Source organism: Pinus tabuliformis, chromosome 6, assembly GCF_031772625.1.
Source record: "Pinus tabuliformis cultivar Carrire ecotype Pingquan chromosome 6, CPIR1, whole genome shotgun sequence".
NCBI lineage: Eukaryota > Viridiplantae > Streptophyta > Pinopsida > Pinales > Pinaceae > Pinus > Pinus tabuliformis.
In genome coordinates this window covers 1,762,443,219-1,762,465,973 of record NC_142292.1, presented here as the reverse complement: position 1 = coordinate 1,762,465,973, position 22,755 = coordinate 1,762,443,219, and the positions used below count along the sequence as shown (strand labels likewise).

The window sequence follows — 22,755 nt, the reverse complement described above, 5'->3', positions numbered from 1 at the left end:
CAATTCTTCATATCAAAATGTGTCATCCACCTGTACCATTGCAGATCAAATCATGATAGTGGAAAAGTAGGGACAAATTATAAAATCAGTGTCGACAATGAAAAGGAAGATCAGAAGCAAATTATACAAGAACTAATGCTGCTGGTAAAAAATATGGAGATCAATCAAACTAATTACGCCAATGAGGTGAGAACTTTATGCACCCACCTGGAAAAACGTAATAAGGAGATGGAGATCATGCAAAATCAACATGCTAAGGAAATTGAGGCCATGAAGAAAATATGACGACCATGAAAGCTAATCATGATAGGGAAATTAATTCTATGCAAAATAAGTTATTGACCATGGAAGAAGACCATGCCAGGGAAATCAGTGCTATGAAGGTTGAACACTCTAGTCAGATGGATGCCATTACAATACAGGTTCAGAAATTTCAACAGCTGTTAGAGAATGAAAGAAACCAGGGAACGTCAATAGATCAGGAGCCCCCTTATCTATTACAGCAAGCTCCATCATATTATGAGGTCCTTTGTTCCACTGAAAAGTGGATAATTGAAGGTGACCTGGATAAAAGGGAAATTAATAATCAGGTTGATGCTCACACGGTTAATCCACCAGTCATTGAAGATCAAGTTATAACTCATGGCACCTATGAGATTGGTCCATCATCCTTGACAGGGCAGATGCAGAATGAAGAAAGACATGTCACGCATATCTTACATACTTCATCTGAAAGCTTTGAAGCAAAATTTTCCACATTATCAGTGATACAACCTGCCACGAAGAAGAAACGCAAAAGAAAGAAAATGAGAAAAAGATTTGATGCATCAGATGGTAGCGAACAACTTGATTTTCGGATAGGAAAAAGTCATACCGTATGCAGAATTGGACATGGCACATCCAAGAAGTAGCCGACAAATTTGCCTGAAAGTAGGCAAATGCTCAGTATACACTATATTGAATACATCATATGCCATGGGGCATCCTTTGTATTTCTAACCCTACTCTTTGTTTTTCTCGGCATTTTCATTTCTGTTTTAGGATTAGATTTACTTTTCATGTTACTAGATAGTTAATAAATGAAGAGCTTATATCTTTCCTGTGCTTAATGTTATATGATGATTTTTGGATGGACGCTACTTATGTTTTATTGTGTGTTGCGTGGATGCAGATTATGGATTCTCACATTCCTAGAGTGCAACAACGTGTCCCCAAGTAGACCCAGATGTTGACCACTACGTGTCAACTACCCATAGCAGTACACCCCCTTTTTCCGCAAAAGGGATAGCGCTTGATCGACATGTCCGTGCCATTTGACAGTGATTGTCAACCCGATCATGTTATGTTGTAAACCCAATCTGCATGTGTAAATTGTAAATAATCTTAGCAGATCTAAGTCATATATGTAAATTGCCTAGGCAAACCTAATTTTCTAGTGATAATCTACGTTCCAGAAGGTTTTTTGTCTCACCGATCCATGATCGGCAGAGTTTTCCTTCAGCCTAACGCCAAAGCCGGAATGAATTTTGTCACTAGAATCTTAGGGGAATCCTAGTGCGCTTTGAGTCTATGTAAAAGTAATTTGGAAATAATTCTAATTATTTGGTTAGGTTATTACAAATTGCTTGATCGGCTAGATTATATTTGTGTCGCAGAACTGGGTGGTCTATGAGGGTCTATGTCAAATGGGTTTTCCCCCTTGAGATGTAAAGTGTAAAAGTCATGATGTAAAGTGTCTTGAGGGTTAGAAAATGTTTTATCCCCTCATAAGTCCTAAGTCCTATGTCCTAGGTGATTTTTCCAAAGGCTAAGTTCAAGGATCCAACAATAAAAAAAGAAATAATAAAATATAAATAATAAAAAATAAAATTAAAAAAATAAAAAATAGATAAAAATAATAATAATAATAATAAAATTAAAAAATAAAAAAATAAAAAAATTTGAAAATAATAAAATAATAATAAGTCAAAGTTTTGAGTAAATAAATGCAGAATTTCAATTTTTTAATATATTAAAATGCATTTAAAAATTCGATGGTTGAGATCATTTTGACATGGATCACTCGAACTAGCCGTTGGGGATTTTTCCTTTAAATAGGGTGTCAGGGGTCATTTGAGATCAGATTGGATCTTAGAGTTTGGTGCTAAAAAAAGCTCTTGTAGTCATTTTTTGTGCAATAAAGAAAGACTTTGAGGTTGAAAATCTTGCTGGTGTTACTCTTCTGAAAATGTTGTAAGATGTTTTATTTTTCTGCATAATTTTATTTTCAGCCATTGATAATAGCTTGATGAAGATTGATCTAGGCACAGGTATCTTGTCTGATCTCTGGGGTTTGAATGATAGTTTAGATTCTGAAATATAATGGCAGGTATCTCCATTTGATCTGGTTTTCATTATTGTTTTCTCCCTCTATGTTAATGGTTGATTTTAAGCTGTGCAGGAAATCCCTTTTTTTTTAAGATTACCAGGCATTCGGGGAAGTTCTCGGCTGAACCAGCCAACTCCCAGATTGTGTTTTCTGAAAGAGCCCAACCAGTTCTTGATCCCGGGCTTATCATTTGAAATTTTTTATGAATGCATGAAGGGTTTTCTGAAGTATCTCACATTAAATTTAAATTCTGAAAATATTATTGTGGATTATTGACAAATCTGGCTGCTTAAGAGTCGAAAATCTGTAAATATTGTAAATTTTTAGCTGGTTTTAGGGTTTTCAATTTTGTTTTTGGCACATTTTACTTCTCGGTGTTCTGTTTTTGCCATTGCAGGTTGCAGGTATAGATTTTAAAAGTTCTTCAAGGTTTTCCATCAGGCAATCAGGGTTTCCATTATGCAATCTAAAGCAGGAAGGGTTTAAAGGTTTCAGTTTCTCTGCCGCTCAAGGAAATTTTTTATTTTCTGACAGAAAAAGCTCAAATTTTTTTATGCTATCCGGATCTGCAAACCTTTCCGCGAGCTGCCTGGTCATTTTCTACCACTGTTGTCCAGCTTTCTCCACGCTGCTCATCTCACTCTACCCCTCACACGCAGCTGCCACACCTGCAAAACTCATCACATCTGCGTATTTATGTTTCGAGATCCACGCATGAGCACCATCATGTCTGCCTCACGCCATCTTCAGATCCGCGCAGTCACTAAAGCTCCTCATCCATCCTGTCCATACATCCCTCCACCTTCTTCTTTCATTTCCACTGCCATTGTCCTTCACGCAGTTGTCACCTGCATCCTCCTTCCATTTCGCTACTATAGCTTGCTCATAGCTGCCATCAGAGCCTTCTATGCCTGCATCCTCTGCGTTCTGCTTCCTGCGTTTTCCACTTGCGGCCATCTCCTTTCTCCTTCGTTGTTCTACAATGTCCTCAGCCCGCAGCTCAGTCCCTTCCTTCCTCTCCAAGCGCAATCTCCCTCAACGCGTGATCTACCATCGCTGCTCTATGTCACCGTCAAGTATAAACCTGCAAACACGAAACAAAATTCGATTTTGGCTTTTGATATGGGTAAGTTTTAGGTCATGTTCTTTTAATTTATGTGTATATGTTAGTGTAGGATAGTTAGAATACACTAGATTTGATATGTTTTGATTTTATGGTGGTCATTTCGTTTTAGTAATTTTCGATTTGGTTTTTTGTTTCTTTTTTTTTTTAATCATAAAAAGTAAAAGAGTTCTTTCGGGATTTAGTTTTAGTTTCTGCTTAGTATAGTTTTTGTTTTATTTTTTATTTCATCCATGAAAAATAAAAAATTTCATAAAAATAAAAAAAATAAGAAGGAAGTTTAAAAGGGTTAGTCTTTAGTTATTTTTAATTTAGATTTATAGTTTAGTTTAGTTTTATTTTAGAATAAATAAAAAAATCAATAAAAAAATTAAAAGAAAATCATAAAAAGGTTAAAAAGTTTCCTTTTATTTTTTAGACTTCAGTTTAGATTAGATTTTATTTAGGATTTTAGTTTTGTTTAATTTTTAGACTTAAAATTTTATTAAAAAATATATAAAATTTAAAAATTTAAAAAAAAAAAGGCTAATTAAAAATTGGAAATTCTTTTTAAAGTCTTTTTCTGTTGTGGTGAAGTTAAATGTGCTTAAAATGTTTATATCTGGAGATTAACTATTTGAAATCTGGTCAGCATTTAAATTTCGTGGTTGTTTAAAGCATTCATTCTTTAGAAATTTAATTGTTGGAATATTGTCAAGGCATTGTGTATTTATTGATTATCTCACATCTGGCAAAATTAATCTTTGCTTGGGTTATTTAATGATAAATGATTGTTAATCATGGAATTATAAAGTTCATGTTTCTGCAGCATTTGATAAACAATTATTTAATCATTAACTCCATAAGGCACTGGTACATTAATTTCCAAAATTAGTCAAGTACTAACATCACCTTGTTGTGTCTCCCAACCCAACTAGTTCACAGTTGGTCTTCCTTCATCCCATAGGGTCTACCCGCCTTAGCCTCAGGAGACAGCTTAAACGGAGAGATCGGGAATCAGGGTGACAGCCCCCGATCTGAGCGTTGTCGTGACAATCTGTGCGACAACAAAAGTAATGCCTTTTGGTTTAACCAATGCATCGGCAACATTCCAAGCTACTATGAACGAGCTATTATGTCCATATCTAAGGAAGTTTGTGTTCTTTGATGACATTCTAATTTATAGTAAAACATGGAAGGAGCCCTTACAACATTTGGAACAAGTTCTTACTACATTAAGAAAACAACAGTCTATGCCAAGAAGTCCAAATGCACTTTTGGGAAGGAAGAAGTAGAATATCTCGGGCATATAATATATAAGGAAGGAGTCAAAGTAGATCCTAATAAGATCAAGGCTATAAGGGAATGGCCCAAACCAGTTAATATCTCCAAGCTAAGAGGATTCTTAGGATTGATCGGGTATTATCGAAAATTTATTGAAAACTATGCCCATACAACCACACCCCTATCAAACCTTCTAAAGAAGAACTCATTTCAATGGAATGATGAAGCAAAAAAGTGTTTTGAAGACTTGAGGAAGTTATGTATAATGCCCCTGTATTGGCAACTCTAGACTTCTCCAAACGATTTGTAATTGAATGTGACGCTTCGGGTTTTGGCATAGGAGCAACACTAATGCAGGATGGTCACCCAATCGCGTTTGAAAGCAGGAAGCTCAATAAGAAAGAATGTCTCAAGTCTACATACAACAAGGAAATGCTTGCTATTATGCACGCATTAGCGAAATGGAGACAATATCTCTTGGGAAGTAAGTTCTTAATATGAGCAGATCATAATAGCCTTCAGCATCTTCTCAAGCAGAAAACGCTATCCACTGAACAACAAAAATGGATAGAAAAAATCGCTACTTTCAACATGGATATATTACATAAGAAAGGGAAAGATAACGTAGTAGTTGATGCTTTGTCGAGGAAAGACGAAGAACCATCATTACTTGTAATTTCAGTTATTGTTCCCAAATGGCTTAATGAGATTCGAAGTGAATATGTAAAAGATCCAGAAACAACTGCTATAATCAATAATATTCCCCAGAATTCAAAATTTGAATGGAAGAACTATATTCTATGGTACAAAGGAAGAATTTATCTGAATGCAGATTCCAAATTTAAAACCAAGGTTCTCAAAGAGTCGCATGATTCACTATTAGTCGGACATGTAGGATTCTTTAAAACCTACTATAACGCACACCAGTGATTCTTTTGGAAGGAAATGAGTAATGATATTCAAAAATATGTAGCAAAATGCGTTCAATGCCAGAGGAATGAAAATATTAGGACACCTAATGAAGAAAATGAGATTAACTCCGACAAATTACTGAAAAACACATATAAAAATCAGAGACACAATATTGGCAGAAAAAGGCTGAAGCTTCATGTTTCTCTCTCATTACTCTACATCCTTACCTCAAAATAATTGAAATAGTGTTACAAATAAATAGATGAGAGATATTGGTCTCAAGATAGTGCGTGATATCTTGGACATCTTTGGTTGAGATAATTTCTCCTTTGGTTGAGATAATTTCTCACCAGACACACCAATATAGGAGTTACCTAAACTAACTCCTATCTTAGAGGAACAACCCAAGAGTTAGGCACAAATTCCTAACTTGGAATATTTAATTAATTAATTTATTTTTGGATTTATTATTGTTTTATGAGAGAGTCTAACATTCCCCCCCTCAATGATAAATCCAAAAACGAGAACCATCTTCCAAGTTCTCATGTTGATCCTCAAAAAGATTGCCTGAAAAAACCGCCAAAACTGGATGCTGGAAAAAACTCAAATCTGAAGAGAACATGAATCAGCTGCATGCTTGATTCATCTCTGAAGGACGCTTGACAACTCCATCATGTGCCAAGCCGCAAAAGGATCCAACTGTCCTTTGCTTGAAAACAGCATCCGGTGTCCACAGACACAATTTGATGATGATTGCCCACTGGCTGAAGATGTCGAAAAACAACTCAATGTTGCTTTTGCTATGATGAAAGCTACTCACTGCTGCTTTGGTTGTCGATCGCCCACTGGCGAATTTGCTGATGCTCACTGCTGATGACAAATGCCCACTGGCTGATGAAGATGCCCACTGGCTACTTCGCTGATGTTGTCGAGACTTTCAGTCTGACAAACACTTGTCAATTTCATTGACATTTTCCCCCCTTTGTCAGCTGAAAGGAGAGACAATCTTCTCCAAAAATATATCTGAACTCCCCCCCTTCAGGTGTAGGAGAGTTTCACTATTGTACTCCCTCATTCAACTGCAGGAGAGTACCATTATCGATTCACTGCTGGCTGCACTGTGTGAATGTAGTCGGTTGTAGAACTGAGACAACCGTTTGACTGTGGATGACCATTCCCAAGGATCAATCCAGTCATAATGTATCTTCAATTTGCCTGATTTTTGGTGGTTGCGACATTTTGTTGAGGAATGATTGGGCTTGCCACAATGGCAACACGGATGGAGATCAAAACACTGACCTTCCATATGACCGGTTCTTTGACAATGAGAACACTTTGATTAGACTTCAACTTTAGGTTGCGTGCAATTCTGTTTGTCGGCAACTTTCTCAGTACCTGCTGAGGTGAGTGGTTCAAGAAATCCTGCACTCACAAACTTAATTGGCTTGGAATAATCTGGGATTTGTAAATTGATGTCATCAAGAACATATCCTAAGCCTCGTCTATTCTTGTTATTTTGAATTTCTTCCCAGGGCTTGATGATGGGTTTGGAAGAAATTTGACTTTGATCATGAACAACTTCGACACTTGAAGTTGGTGGGATGAATGACTTGGAATCAACATTTTTATCTTCATCTGTATGGTTGAATGACTGGGAAGAAGCACTCTTTTGTTGCAGCTCAGCTCTTTGTAGTTGCGACTCAAGCTGAAGAAACTCAATGGTTTCATGCGTTTGCTGTAGATGCCGTGAAATATCAGCAAGAGTTTCTTTGCTGACGTGCACCATGTCTTCCTCACTGGAGATGATCAAACTGTGAAGAATGTTTAACAACTGAATATGCTGCGCCATCGGAACTTTCTCACTTGAAGTCAGGCTCTCTTGTCGAAGATGTCGTGCTTTGAACTGTTGCACTTGAAGGACAGGCTCGCTTGAAGGTGACTTGAATGGCACGCTCGCTTGATTTGTGGTTGATTGCACTTGCTAGAGTTGTAAATTTTCTCGCTTAAACTCTGGAATTCACGCTCGCTTGCAGGAGATGTAAATTTGTTGCTTGTTTTCTTTAGAGTTAAAATTCTTGCATTCAGTTGATTTTGCTTTAAAGGAAGGGTGTCGAACACTGTCAAAAATGCACCCAAAAAAGCTTACACATAAAACAAAGAATTCACTTGTCTGAATCTAACGAAGTGGAAGAGAATTGACACACTTGACTTTTGATCAAATCAAAATGTGGGTGTCGGTTTCAACCGAGAATGCACCCTTACAATTCAATGTAATTTGCGTTTGATTACCAAGTTCTTAAATTTGTTTACAAGAATGTTGATGTAGACTTTGCTTTGAAATGCAGGAGTTTGCAAATTCATGAACTTGATTGTATGAGTGAATTTGTTTGTTGATGTTGACAATCTTTAATTATTTGTTGCAAATGCACGTGTTGAGCTTAATTGTCCTTCCTTGACGCTATTCTTTTACAAGTGTTGTGCTTGCTTGCATTGAACTTTATGTGTGTGGTAAATGCGAACATTTATGTGTCAAAACTAGACACAAATAAAAAATGCAACAACATGAAGCATACACCATCATCAACACACTCTTCGTGTACCTAAGATCCCCTTATTCAATTTCGGGCGGATCTAGGACACATCAACACCAAAAAAATGATATCTTTATTAATCATGGAGTACATCTGAAGCAATGATAATGTCAAGCTGACAAATGCTTGAAACAACTCGCCTTCAAAATCTGAATGGATAATGACACGACAATACTTTGAATTACAACTTTCCCTTATCACTCCAAATACAAAATCACTTCTTACTTCAAAAATACAAAATATACTCCTTATCTCTCCATTACAAATAAATGATTTTATCCACTCCTTATCTCTCCTAAAATTACAAAACACTTCTTACTTCTCACTCCAAAATAATTTTACAATTTAAAAAGCATACCTTATTACAAAAATTAAAAAAAATATTTTCCACTCCTTATCTCTCCAAAACACACTTTAACTAACTTATGCCCACTCAAACATAATAAAATCTCCACTTCACATTACACCACTCATTCGTTTTTATCTCCATTTCATATTACACCACTCATTCGTTTTTATCTCCATTTCATATTACACCACTCATTAGTCTTTATGCATCAGGCTTAAGAAAAATACAAGTAAAAGCTCACGTTTTGGAAATGCGCATTTTCCCAGGTTCCATGTTCTTTGCTTGTTAAAAGTGACGTGTAACTTCTATGTCTTTTTAGGGCCGCACAAAATATTGTGGCATGTTTCGTGCCCCAATGCAAAGACTTTGAACCGTCCTCCTGCCGCTTTTATTGCACCAATCGTCTTCCACGAGGTCTAAATCGCGTCTTCGAATCTGGTTGAACGTTTCTGCTCAGGCAATGTCTGTGAGTGGCTTATCAGGGCATTGTAAAGCTACTGGAGTAGCGTCTTCATATTTATGTTGAAGTCTGGTTCACCACAATTTGGCTTCTCTGTCCTAAGAATCATGCCCTATTTATGCTTTAATTTTGTTGCAGAAGACCTTTTACCGCCGGAATTTGTGGGCATCAACAAGTTTCTAAATGCCAGCATCCCGTCAAAATAACATTGCCATATCAAATTTACTGTGAAGAGGAGCTTGTCCAGTGTAGGCGTCAAACAACTGGTCTATCATATCTCGGCTAAATATGTATGCCTAGCCATCAAGCAACAACTGTTCAGTCATGTTGGTCTGGGTGCCTGTACGGCAATCACCGTCACGTATTCAATAGCATTTGCAGGGAGATGTATAGTCTCTCCACCATGGCTCTGATCCATGCAAATACTCATCCAAGCATACTACTGCAGGTTGATTCTAAAAAAAAATACGATGCTAGAAAACATCAAACTGATCATATGTTCATAAATTGAGCAACTCGAGGGAAGGCTTCACTCTACTGCAGAACGCTCTTGTTAAAAAAACAACCCCTTTTCAAATGCTTCCCATACACTTTAAAAATATTACAACCCCTTTAAAAAAATTAATTACATACAACGCTGATCACATAAAAAAAAAAAACGCTTCCCGATGAGTTCACTTACTCAACCAGCAAGAACGCAGTTCGATCCACCACACTTAAATAGCTGCTCACCAAGCTCACGTTGGTCAAGGCCACTAGTACGCACCTCTCTCAGAACGTAGAATAACGCAGATCTTTGACCACCATCACTTTTTTCACTCTTCACGACGAGAACCCATATAAACGCCACCACTCGCTGATTGCAATGATCCTCTGATCTCTATCACAGAACGATTCTCCTGCCGTATGGGGAAGTCGAGGTTCAGTGCCAGTTACAGGTCACAACCATCACGCTATACGGAAACCTCCACAGATTCAATAAACAAGAGGAAGGGGAGGCTTGAGCATTGTTTCTACCCGATCAGACTCAATGTTCACCCAATACGTAGCTCACGCCAGATCACTCGAAATGCAACCACTAACAATAAGATCACTTGATCTACAATCAATAACAACCAAATAACTCGATCGACTACCACCAACATTCATCGAACGATAATTTTTTTAATCTCTGAGCGCAACACGCAGCACTGTCGCCGCCGATCTCCACAAAAAAGACAAATCACTTTGCCCTATGAATTATGGGTTAAGAGGAACATGGCTGACGATCCAGCACCAGATATATCACTTGATCTGCATGCGCCAACCACTCGATGACTCGATGTGTAATCTTTAGCTTCAGTCTTCCACCAACTCCGTACTCACGGATTTATAGGCCCCCTTAAACCCATGGCTCTGATACCACATAATGAAGAAAATGAGATTAACTCAGACAAATTACTGAAAAACACATATAAAAATCAGAGACACAATATTGGCAGAAAAAGGCTGAAGCTTCATGCTTCTCTCTCATTACTCTACATCCAAATAATTGAAATAGTGTTACAAATAAATAGATGAGAGATATTGGTCTCAAGATAGTGCGTGCTATCTTGGACATCTTTGGTTGAGATAATTTCTCCTTTGGTTGAGATAATTTCTCACCAGACACACCAATATAGGAGTTACCTAAACTAACTCCTATCTTAGAGGAACAACCCAAGAGTTAGGCACAAATTCCTAACTTGGAATATTTAATTAATTTATTTATTTTTGGATTTATTATTGTTTTATGAGAGAGTCTAACAACACCCAGACTACTTCATCCCTTAAACATTTTGAATCAGAAATGGAAGGAAATATCAATGGACTTTATTGAAGGTTTACTTGTGCCAGATGGTAAGCATAATATTCTTGTAGTAGTCGACAGACTCACCAAGTATGCTCACTTTATTGCAATGAGGAAATCAGACTCAGCAAAACAAATCACTAAGATATTTTGCAAAAATGTTTACAAATTACCACGGTTTCCCAAGGTCATTGTGAGCGATAGAGATGCCAGATTTAAGGGTAATTTTTGGAAGGAATTCTTGAAACATATAGGAACCTACCTCAACATGAGTTCAGTTTACCATCCTCAAATGGATGGCTAAACAGAGGTTGTCAATAAATGTTTAGAAGCCTACTTACGTTGTTATGCCACCGAAAAACAAAATAAGTGGGTTCAATGGTTACATCTCGTTGAATGGTGGTATAATTACCACATGTCAGCAAAAATGACTCCATTTCAATCTCTGTACAGTTACGAACCTCCGAAATGGAAGGACTTTGCTATCATCGAGACGAAGCTTCCAGCTGTCAAAAACCAGTTAGAAGAAACTCAAAAAGTCGTCCAAACTCTTAAAGAAAATCTACATAATGCAAGAAATTGTATGAAGCAACAAGTTGATCGAAATAGAACAGAGAGGGAATTTGAAGTTGGAGAATGGGTATTTGTTAAACTTCAACCTTACAAGCAGTTATCCTTAAAACAGAAGGGAAAAAACAAATTGGCACCAAAGTTTTATGGACCATACCAGATCGACAAAAAGATTAGCCAAGTAGCATACAGTTTAAGCCTTCCTAATAAAAGTCGTGTTCACAACGTTTTCCATGTATCTTTCCTTAAAAAAGCACTTGGTGAACATCAATCAATGCAAACAACACTTTCGACTTTAGATGACGAAGGAAGGGTTATTCTAGAGCCAGAAGGTATCATCTCCATCAGGGAAAAGAAGTTGCGATCACAAGTAATCAAAGAATACTTGATCAAGTGGAAGGACTTACCAGAAGAAGAAGCTTCTTTGGAGACAGAAGCATTTCGTCGACAACATTCGTCATTATGTATGCTATGAGGACAAACCATCTTTTCAAGGGAAAGGCAATGTTATATAAAATTAAATAAATTGTAATTAGTAAATAATTAAAGGGCAGAAACAAAGATCATGCCCATTAACCAAGAGGCACCCGAGGTTGTATTTAAGCTAGGGCCTCCCACAATGTATTCATCCATTTCATTCATTAATAATAAATATTTATAATTCTGTTAATTGCTGAGATTAATCGCTTCATCTTCTTTTACCTTCTTCACATATTGCTTCCTCGGGATCTTCTATACATAGTTCCTTCATCATAGGAACCACGCTTGCCAACCACCTCATTTTCTTTATGAGGTTATATAATGTTGATTTCATCTTGTCAATATGTAGAAGAGTTCAAGGCACATTGTGTTCATACCTTCATGTATCATTCATAAGGAAGAGTCTCTTCTTCTTCAATCATGCTCATGAGATAGAGTATTCAACCATTCTATTTGCATCTATATGATGACATGACTTTATCTATCTATTACCAAATATATATACATACCACTTCCTTCATGTGATCATCTAGACTTCCTTCTAGCAGCTTCCTTTCCTTTCTTGAAGATGAAAATTACTTCAACCAACTTAACATGCTGCACATCTTTGTCATCATACCTTCATCCTTCTAAACTGTGGATCCCACACAAGGTGGCATGTAGACTATCTGCAAGACACTTGCTTCTTCTAAATAGAGGTGAGCCTTTTAACAAAGATTCCAATGGAAGATCGTGATGATCCTCATTCTGCAAAAGCTTCTTTCTAATGATGATGTGTGACAACCTCTTATCTTCGTATCTTGCTAGATGACTTACTTCAATCATTCAAATTGATACTTTGGTTATCCTTTTATGCTTCCAATGAAGATGCCATGAGCTACTTCCTTTCTATCATGTACTATGACTGCTTCAACCATATAGACTTCTACTTTGGCTATCCTTCCATGCCTCTATGAAGATGCCATCTCAATCTCTACTATAATTCATCTTATCATGATTGTGATGCTTCCTACTTTTACTTGCTAACTTCTATGTACTTGAAAATAGATTAAATGTGTGAGAGACCTTCTAACAGAGGATGTCTATCACTTCTTCCTTCTTTGACTTCTTCTTTTCTGGTTCTTCTACTTCTTCGGTTACATGGGCTTCATTTCTTTCCTTTCTCTTCTTGTTGTCCTTCTTAAGTTTAGGATAATTCCTTTTGAAATGCCCATATTCATTACATTCATAGCATTGAATCTTAGACATGTCAATTTTCTTTTGAAATATTTTCTGAGACCTTCCTTTCTTTCTTGCCATAGCTACAAATGCTTGAGTTTGATCACTTAATCCAACATCATTCTTTGCCTTCAATCTGGTTTCTTCAATTTTGCATAATGACCATAGATCATTGAATGGAGTAGTTTCTTTCTTTCCATAAATACTTGATACAAAGTTGCTCCATTTATCAGGTAGTGCATTGAGCATAATGGTGGTCATCTCTCGATCAAACATTATTTCTTATTTCTCCTAGCTCAGTTGATCTCTTATTTGAGACACCCTCATAAGGTATGAGGCTACCGCTTCTTCCTTTGATACCTTTATCCTGTATAGTTCGGTTCTTAACGATATAATTTCTCTTGCAATACTTACAAAGAATAATTCTACCAACTTATCATAGATCTATTTCGATATCTTCAACTTTGCTACATATGGAATGAGGGAATCCTTGATTGACTCAATAAGGATTCTTTGAGCTCTTATTTCTCCTTTCATATACTTTGATAGTGCTTGAGATTGCTCTTGAGAAGGTTTGGTGATTGAGCCTGTGACATATTCACTAACTTCATTTTCTATGAGGATCAAATCTATTCTCTTCTTCCATGCAAGGTAATTCGATGACCCAACAAGTTTGTTGTTCTCCTTGCAGAAAGAAGTCATTGTAGATTGAGACATAAAATATAGAATACTTACTTGTCAAGTGAAGATGCTCCTTTGATGATGATATCTTCAACTAGATGCCTTCTTGATGATGTTGACTTCCACTACTTTGACGTTGATAATTTAAGATGTCTCCTTGATGATGACTGTTTGGTGATACTTTTTCTTCAAAAAGACAATGCTTCTTTTTCTAGATGGGAAGAGATGATTTTCTTCAAAGATATTTGAGATGTGATCCTTTCTTCAATGTGAGGGAGATCACTTTGATTCCTTTGATGATGATGAAGTGCTTCTTCTTGCTTCCTTTGGATAGAATGAGAATGCTTCCAAGAATACTTCAAGAGTGTAGAGTCTTTTGAGTGGAGGTGGGGTCCTTGAGGTCTTCTTTCTTCTTCAAGAGTTCCTTCCTTCAAGATGATACGTAGACTAGTCTTCCTTGATGCTCTTTAGCTCTCCTTGATGATTTGATTTCCTTGATGCTCTCCTTATGTTCAGCCCTTATGTATCCTTCTCCAATGGAGTAATATTCAAGTTGCCTCTTCTTCTTGTCACCTTAGCTCTAATACTATGTTGAGAAAGCAAGGGCAGCTAGATTAGGGTGATTTTTCTTACTTTGATAACTACTTGTGAAGTTCTTTTACTTAACTTGATGTACTTCTAATTAGCTTCTTATTTTATTTGATTATTATTGTGTTCTTATCATCAAACACCTGCCAAACTATGAAGATCAATGAGACAAGAGAACACAAAATATAGGCTGCTAGCCAGGGCCAAGGCCCAAAACCTTTCCTCTTGGGAGGACAACCCACAAGAATTCTTCTCTTATCATAGAATCTTCAAATGACGAACTCCAAGACCTAAGACCCTTGACAAAGACACCTCCAAGACCATGTTAGCTTCTCCTTTTGATAAACTTATCCTTCACAAAATCAACCCAAGTCAACCTATTTAGATTTCGGCCTCTGCTTCAGATTTTGGGTCACTGCTTTAGGTCTGCAATTTTCGGCCTCTTCTGCAGAAACCCTATCTCGCACGTGGGGAAAGATGGTGAAATTATCCTTCTCTCTCCTTCGCTTGGATTGTTGCTTCCTCTTTAGAAATTTGGCTTGCAAACTTGATCTCTTTGACACCAAATTCGGCTCCTTGATGTGACTGCAATTCAGTCTTGCTGCAACTAGAAGATGCCCTAATTATCTTCACACATGTGGTAGGAATAGCCCAAAACAGTCCTCTAAAACTTCGGTCTTATCTTTTCTTCCTTCTCCTCTTCTTCGCTCTTGTTCTTGGTCTCTTTCTTGTTCTCCAATGAGCTGCTTGGATGATCTTCAAATGAGGTCGAGTGCCCCTAATATATAGGCTTCTAGGGAGCCCTAAATAGGCCAACTTGACATCTCTTGTAGGCTGACTCGGTTTTGGAGGGAGTCTTTTGACTCTTTTGACACATAATAAATTTCTTTGACTTGATACATCATGCCCAATAGGGTCTTTACATATCACAATGACTCTCTTGACTCTTTGACTTTATGACAAATCCCTAGAAGCACACAATGGGTGCTTGACCCAAAACAAATGACCTTGAGCATGAAACCCATGCTACAAAATAACAATAATAAATTTCCTTTTTCTTTTTACATCAAATACATAAAATCAAGATTACAAAAGTCATTATGAAGACCGAACCTAGTTATATATTTCAACACAAATATGAGTAGGTATTGAGAGAACTGTGGTAAACCTTAACCTGCCTTAAGACGCTGAGAGATGGATCCCATCCAATCTCCTTTTATTGCCAAGGCATGGTCTAATATATAAGCTATGCCTGCCCAAGTAGAGACAACCTAGTAAACTAGTTCCAACCGATTTTACCTGTTGAAATATGAAAACCAGTGTCTTGGCAGTATAATAAACCTAACTAATTGACAATTACTGTATTTCATAAAATCTCCCTATTATGCACCTGGAGAAGCAAAAGAACATGATAAGCAGTTTAGCCACTAATTAGCCAACATACTATGAAATCTATAAAATGGTAATAAACATATACCCTAGTGATGATATATAACCTAGTCGATATAATAATCCAGAGGATGTTCAAACGTATATTGCAAAGAACTTACCAAGAGTAAAACTGGTAGTGCAATGACCGGGCACATATGATGCCAATGAAATTTCCCACAAACATGACAGTTGTGATATCTGACCAGCATACATTATATACTAGTTTAGTCTTCAAACTATCAATTACAGCACAACATTTTAAGCATCTGCAAAGAAAACAAAATGGTACAGTCCCAAGCAAATTGCTTTACGTAATTTGTAAAAGAGTAGCAAGACTTACGTTCTGCTTCTAAAGTACGAGACCTTGAATTGTCAAAAAAAACATTGGAAAAAAGTCTCCGAATAAAAGCTGTGTGCTTGTACTCTACGTTAGGACATTGCAAACCCACAGCTGGAAGAATGCCTCCTTCATGCCTGCAGAACAAATAGATGTGACTATGGAATGCATTGTAAAATAGCCACTAAGGTTGATGGCATTGAGGATAAGGGTGTTTAAAAAGATATAAAATGGATATGCTAGGGACTGAATCTTGAAATTTATTTTACCGCGATGGCACTGAAAGACATGAGCATCTGCGCATAGTAGCCTTTTGGCAATAATACCCCTATACTAAAATTTTATTAATTTTTTGCTTCAAAACCACCTTGTAAAGCTCATTGATTTACATCAGTTTAGTGATTTTGACTTGTTCAGATAAAATTTGACTTTAGACAGGTCTTAAAGATTATCAATTAATGTCTAACAACTAAAACTTGTAATTAGCAACCAGACATCAAAATCTAACAGCCACTGTAACAATAAGTCAATACTGACTCTTACCTGCACCATCTGCTCTGAGCAAAGAAGAAAAGCAGCAGGAGTTGAGTAGCAAGCAAAGCAAAAGCAAAAACTTTTGATGTGAAAACCAACTCTGGGACAAATTTGAAGTTCACAGACCTGCAACAAGGCAATCAAACATTTGCAAAAGCTGTTATTTGCAAGTACAATGGCAATGTACATTTGGCGAATTTTCAGTTATCATTTATTAGTAATGAAAAACATATTTTCCTCCAAAATGCATAGAAAGAATTGCGGAAAATTTGAAGTCAGGATGAAAGAAAGAAACAGACTATTGTTCATAGGGACACAATCCATAGGGACTAAGAAATTATGTTAGGTACAATCAACCAAGTAAATGCACAATCCATCTCCAATCTGACCCTAAAACACAATAAAAATGCAAACCAAAAACAGTTGCATGCTAACATTAATGTAACAAAAAAGTTGTCACATTTGAACTCTTCACCATCTGTCGCAGTGCTCTCTCATCATTTATCAGCATTTTGATGTATTGTGTTGCAAGTAACCCAGCATGGATCCATCTTAACTATGGATCTATCAAGCATTGAAAGGGAGCAAATCCCTTAAGGTGCAAACATTTTGTATGTTGCAAAAGCTCAAAGGAAATGTTTGCACCTCAACAGATTTGATCCCTCTTAGCACTTGATAGATCCAGGATTAAGATAGATCTAGAATGGCTGCAGTTACATACAGTTAACCTTTTTTCCAGCAGTAGTACCTATATTACAGCATTTTTTGTAATATACCCTTTTCTGGTTTCCCTTATGGTGCAGTTAGGGTGGATTTCCAAGGTTTGTGTCAGCAAAGTCATAGGAGCAAGATTACTTCATCGGTGGGCCAAGAGGATTTTGGAGGAGTTTTATGGGTCCAACGGGGTTCAATTTCTATATTTCATCATTAGAGTCAGTTCCACACAATTCGTTCTTGGTTCCATTGCATTCTGGTGATTCCTATAAAATAGGGTTATTATCAAGCATATTTTAATTAAATACACTAAAGGTGTTGTTTGGAGCAAATTATTTGGAGAAATGCCTTAGTGTAATAGCTCGTTGGAACCAGGATGAAGAGATCTACAAGATGGGATGATGAAAAGTGAATTTTAGTGGCTGAAGAAACGTAAAGGCAAATTAATCATTTTTTGAGATTAAAAATGACCTAAATAAAATCAAATAAAAAAGAGTCACTTAGACAAAATAAAAGCGAGGATCTTCTAGAATGAAAATAAAATAATAAAATAAATGTGTTTCTAGAAGGTTGGAGAGAGATCCATCAAATCTTTAAAAGAGGGGAAAGCAAGTCATTTTGGACATCTTGGATTTGGATTTTCTCTTGGGAAGTTTTTGAGAACTTGGTTTTCAGGTTCAAAGAGCCCTAGGATGAAAAGCCTTTGGGTTTCTTAGTGTGTTGGACAAAACCCAACTCACTATTATGGATATTTCATTCAAAAATCTCACCAGGCTTTATCGGCATCAATTGGTGAGCAAATATGGATGGGCTTGTGAAGCGGCGATCACTCAAATCTCCAATTTGGGCTCCATTTCCAGTGATGTAATAGCTATTGTCAACCATTTGCTGGAGTTTGTAATAGGTTCTCGTAACCATATTTAATATAATAATAAAGTTAATTTTTGTTGAGTTGTTGCATACGTCTCATGTTTATTCTAAGTTGCAGCATTTCTAGTTTCTTTATGTTGATTTGGGATGGCATCGGATGTGCTCTAGCCATGAAAATTGATGGAGAGGCTAAAGCACATGAGATCTCCAAGACCCAGAAATGGTTTGGAGAGATTGTACCCGGTTTGGGAAATATTAAAATAATTAATATTTTTAATGGAGTTCCCAAGTCTAAACTTGGGAAAAATAAAATATTAATGGGTATTAATATAAAACTGGGTTAGAAGGGTCCAAAAGTCATGGATCAAGCCAAATTAAATCTTAGCCTTTGATTAGAGATTTAATCTCGGCCATTGATGGACCAACGAGAAAAGAATAAGAGGAGGCTTGAGGGTCAGTTGGAGAACACACCAGAGTAATCAGTCATTCTAGTCTCTAGAGCGGGGTTTGCTAAGAGAAATAGAATCAGTGATCAGCAACGAGGGGCAGTGAATACATAGCAGAGAGGTAGAGTTGGTACCAGAGAGGCAGTGCAAAGCCGAGAGACGTTGACGCAGAGGCAGCCAGGAGCTGCACAGAGCCAGGAGAGGCCAACGTGTGAGACGCAAAGGGTCTAGGGGCTGACGCAGAAGCTCCAGAAGCTAACGCAAAGGCTAGCAGAGCTGATTTCGTGGGACAGACTAGGAGCTGGTGAGCCAGATAGGGTGACGCAGTCCCTATCAGAGTGACGCAGAGCAGTGAGAGTTGCAATTGTTGTTGTCGGATCATTCATTCGGTGATTTATCAGCCGGAATATCTGTCTCTGAGGAGAGGTACTATTGCCGAGGGCATTCTCTGTTGGGTGAGCCATTTCTGGCACCCTTGTTATATTATAAGAACTACATAATAATAAAACCCTCTAAATAGCTGCACCGGTTTTCCCACATTGGGTTTTTCTAGGGACATTGGTCCAAAAATAACGGTGTCACTTGTGTGCTTGTTTTGTTTCAGTTGATGATCTGTAGATGTTGATACTGTACTTGTGTTTATTTTCAGTATTTACATGGTAAATAACTTGTTAAGTAATTAAACAAGTAGGAAGAAATAAACCAAATAGTACAAAAAGAATTTCTAATGAGTTCAACTTAGAGATTCCAACATGGTATCAGAGCGTGGTTGCAGATCACAGGATAACTGAAGGCATCAGCTAGCAAAGCAGTAGTAGCAGAAACAGCTGTCCCCAGTGACAGAAGTTGTTCCTAGCGGAAAGCATCAAGGAAGGGGTGATGCAGAGGGCCTGCGTCATCAGTTCGAGCCAGGAGGAGGATCAACACAGAGGCATAGAGGAGCAGACTTGACCTACACAGTGCCCGGTCATCTTTCTCAGTCAGGAAGGATCGACGTTGTGGCTAGGAGGTGCCGATTTTGTTGGTATCGGGATTGCGCGGAGCCTATAGGCTCAGTCCTTCAGTTGTTGGGACATATGAGGCTGTGGGTAATTTGCAGAGCGAAGCTAGTGGGGTATTGTGGTCAGAACAATACCTAACAGGGGAAGACCAAGGAGGAGGGAGTTGCCGCCGAGCCAGATTTCTAGCCAAGGAATCTGAATCAGTGGTGCAGTTGCATAGACGATCGAGTGGGGCAACTCGACGTTGGCAGAAGGATTTCCAGAAGGGAAATCGAGACTCAGAGGGAGTCGAACCGAGAACTTCCAGACGGGAAGTTGAGAGACTCGGAGGAGTCAAAAGAAGAGCAGCAAGATGGCAGTGAATGGGCTGAGAGATCAGGATAGACTAGATGGAGCATCCAATTTCGTGGTCTGGAAGGCCAGGATCTTGTCCATTCTAGACAGATATCGCATCAAGGACTTCGCCTTGAAAATTATAGCGATCCCAGTTGACCCAGCTGAAAATGAGAAGTACGAGGAGGCAATGGCCAGGGCGAAGTGCATCATCCTTGATGGGGTCAAGGATCATGTGGTACTGCATATTGCCGAAAAGGATACGGCAAATGAGATGTGGGAGGCCCTGAAGAAATTGTACCAGCATACTTCCGTGCAGAGGAAGATGTTACTTGAAAATCAGTTGCGGTCATACCAGATGCAGAAGGGAGAGCAAATAGATATCTTCCTCAGTCAATTGAAGGAGATCCGGGACCAGTTGACTTCCATAGGGGCCACGTCGGATGAGGAGATGTTGGTGAGGACCGCATTGAACGCAGTTTCCGAGGATTGGGAAGTATTTGTCGAGAGCATACTCGGCGGGTCAAAGCTTCCAAATTGGGAAGAACTGTGTGCGGCTCTTCGTCAAGAAGAGATCAGACAGCTGACCAAGGCAGAGAGTAGCGTTAAAGGGATCGAGATCAAGATAGAGGAAGAAGAGGATGCAGCTCTAACATCTGCGGGAAAGCAAGAGAAGTGGAAAAAGAAGGACCTCTCGAAGGTCAAGTGCTTCCATTGCGGGGAACTGGGTCATTTTGCGAACTAGTGTCCGAGGAAGAAGAGCAAGGGAGAGGCTTTCGAGACTGTTGACCACTACGTGTCAACTACCCATAGCAGTACACCCCCTTTTTTCGCAAAAGGGATAGCGCTTGATCGACGTATCCGTGCCATTCAACAATCATCGTCGACCCGATCATGTTATGTTGTAAACCCAGTCTGCATGTGTAAATTGTAAATAATCTTAACAGATCTGAGTCATATATGTAAATTGCCTAGGCAAACCTAATTTTCTAATGATAATCTACGTTCCGAAAGGTTTTTTGTCTCACCAATCCATGATCAGCAGAGTTTTCCTTCAGCCTAAACCCAAAGCCGGAATGGATTTTGTCATTAGAATCTTAGGGGAATCCTAGTGTGCTTCGAGTCTATGTAAAAGTAATTTGGAAATAATTCTAACTATTTGTTGAGGTTATTAAGAATTGCTTGATTTGCTAAATTATATTTGTGTCGCAGAACTGGGTGGTCTATGAGGGTGTATGTCAAATGGGTTTTTCCCCCTTGAGATGTAAAATTGTAAAAGTCATGATGTAAAGTGTCTTGAGGGTTAGAAAATGTTTTATCCCCTCATAAGTCCTAGGTCCTAGGTGATTTTTCCAAAGGCTAAGTTTGAGGATCCAATAAAAATAATAATAAAATTAAAGATTTTAAAAAATATATAAAATAAAATAAAAATATAAAATATAAAAATAATAGAAAATATAAATAATAATAAGTCAAAGTTTTGAGAAAATAAATGCAAAGTTTTAATTTTTTAATATATTAAAATGCATTTAAAATTTCGACAAATGAGATTAAAAGGGATTTTGATCCTCATCGACGGTCGAGATTAGTTTGACATGGATCACTCAAACTAGCCGTTGGGAATTTTTCCTTTAAATAGGGTGTTAGGGATCATTTGAGATATTCGATTTTACAGTCTAGTGCTAAAGAAAGCTCTCTTGTAGTCATTTTTTGTGCAATAAAGAAAGACTTTGGGGTTGAAATCTTGCTAGTGTTACTCTTTTGGAAGTGTTGTAGGATGTTTTATTTTTCTACATAATTTTATTTTCAGCCATTGATAATAGCTTGATGAAGATTAATCTAGGCACAAGTATCTTGTTTGATCTTTGGAGTTTGAATGATAGTTTGATTTCTAAAATATAATGGCAGGTATCTCCATTTGATCTGAATTTCACTGTTGTTTTCTCCCTCTATGTTAATGGTTGATTTAAGTTGTGCAGAATATCTTTAGTTTTGAGTTTACCAGGCATTAGGGGAAGTTCTCGGCTGAACCAGCCAACTCCTAGATTGCATTTTCTGAAAGAGCCCAGCCAGTTTTAATCCCGAGCTTATCATTAGAATTTTTGCTGCAGATGCATGAAGGGTTTTTTGAAGCACCTCACATTAAATTTAAAAATCTGAAAATATTTATGTGGCATAATGGAAAATATGGCTATTTAGAGCCCTTAATTTGTAATTACTGTAATTATTTAGCTTGTTTTTGTTAGGGTTTTAGGTTTCTTTCTTGCACATTTTACTTCTCGGTGTTTTGTTTTTGCCATTGCAAGTTGCAGGTACAGATCCTGAAAATTTTTCGGGGTTTTCATTAGACAAATCTGAATGTAGGACAATTTAAAATTTACTGGAGAATTTGGAGGGTTTTCTGATCTATCTGTCTGTTGTTCCTGGGGTTTCATTTCGCAGGAAAAAATTCAAATTTTTTTTGGGCATACGCTGGTCTCAGGCTTATAAAATCAAAAGAAAAATTCGAGATTATACAGCTGCATCCATCATCGGTTTCCTTTCCTGCGTACTGGCTCCCTGTCACTCCATTCTCACACGTTGTTTTCTTCTCCACACAATTTTTCATTCACGCAGCCTGTCCTCCTGCGTGCTGCTCTTCCTCCCCACGCTCTCGTC

General features: G+C 37.6%; 1 protein-coding gene across 2 annotated transcripts in view; it reads right to left on the bottom strand.

Annotated features, from left to right (window-relative positions):
* The window catches only part of LOC149265985 (dol-P-Man:Man(5)GlcNAc(2)-PP-Dol alpha-1,3-mannosyltransferase-like), a 374,817-nt gene that overhangs the window by 79,668 nt on the left and 272,394 nt on the right, over nucleotides 1–22,755 (bottom strand). For both annotated transcript variants that reach the window (XM_089429913.1, XM_089429915.1), the window contains 3 exons: nucleotides 16,743–16,859; nucleotides 16,203–16,336; nucleotides 15,982–16,060 (listed from right to left, as the gene is read on the bottom strand). In XM_089429913.1, the coding sequence (XP_089286039.1) occupies nucleotides 15,982–16,060; nucleotides 16,203–16,336; nucleotides 16,743–16,859 (330 nt within the window). The remainder of the gene's footprint in view (nucleotides 1–15,981; nucleotides 16,061–16,202; nucleotides 16,337–16,742; nucleotides 16,860–22,755) is intronic.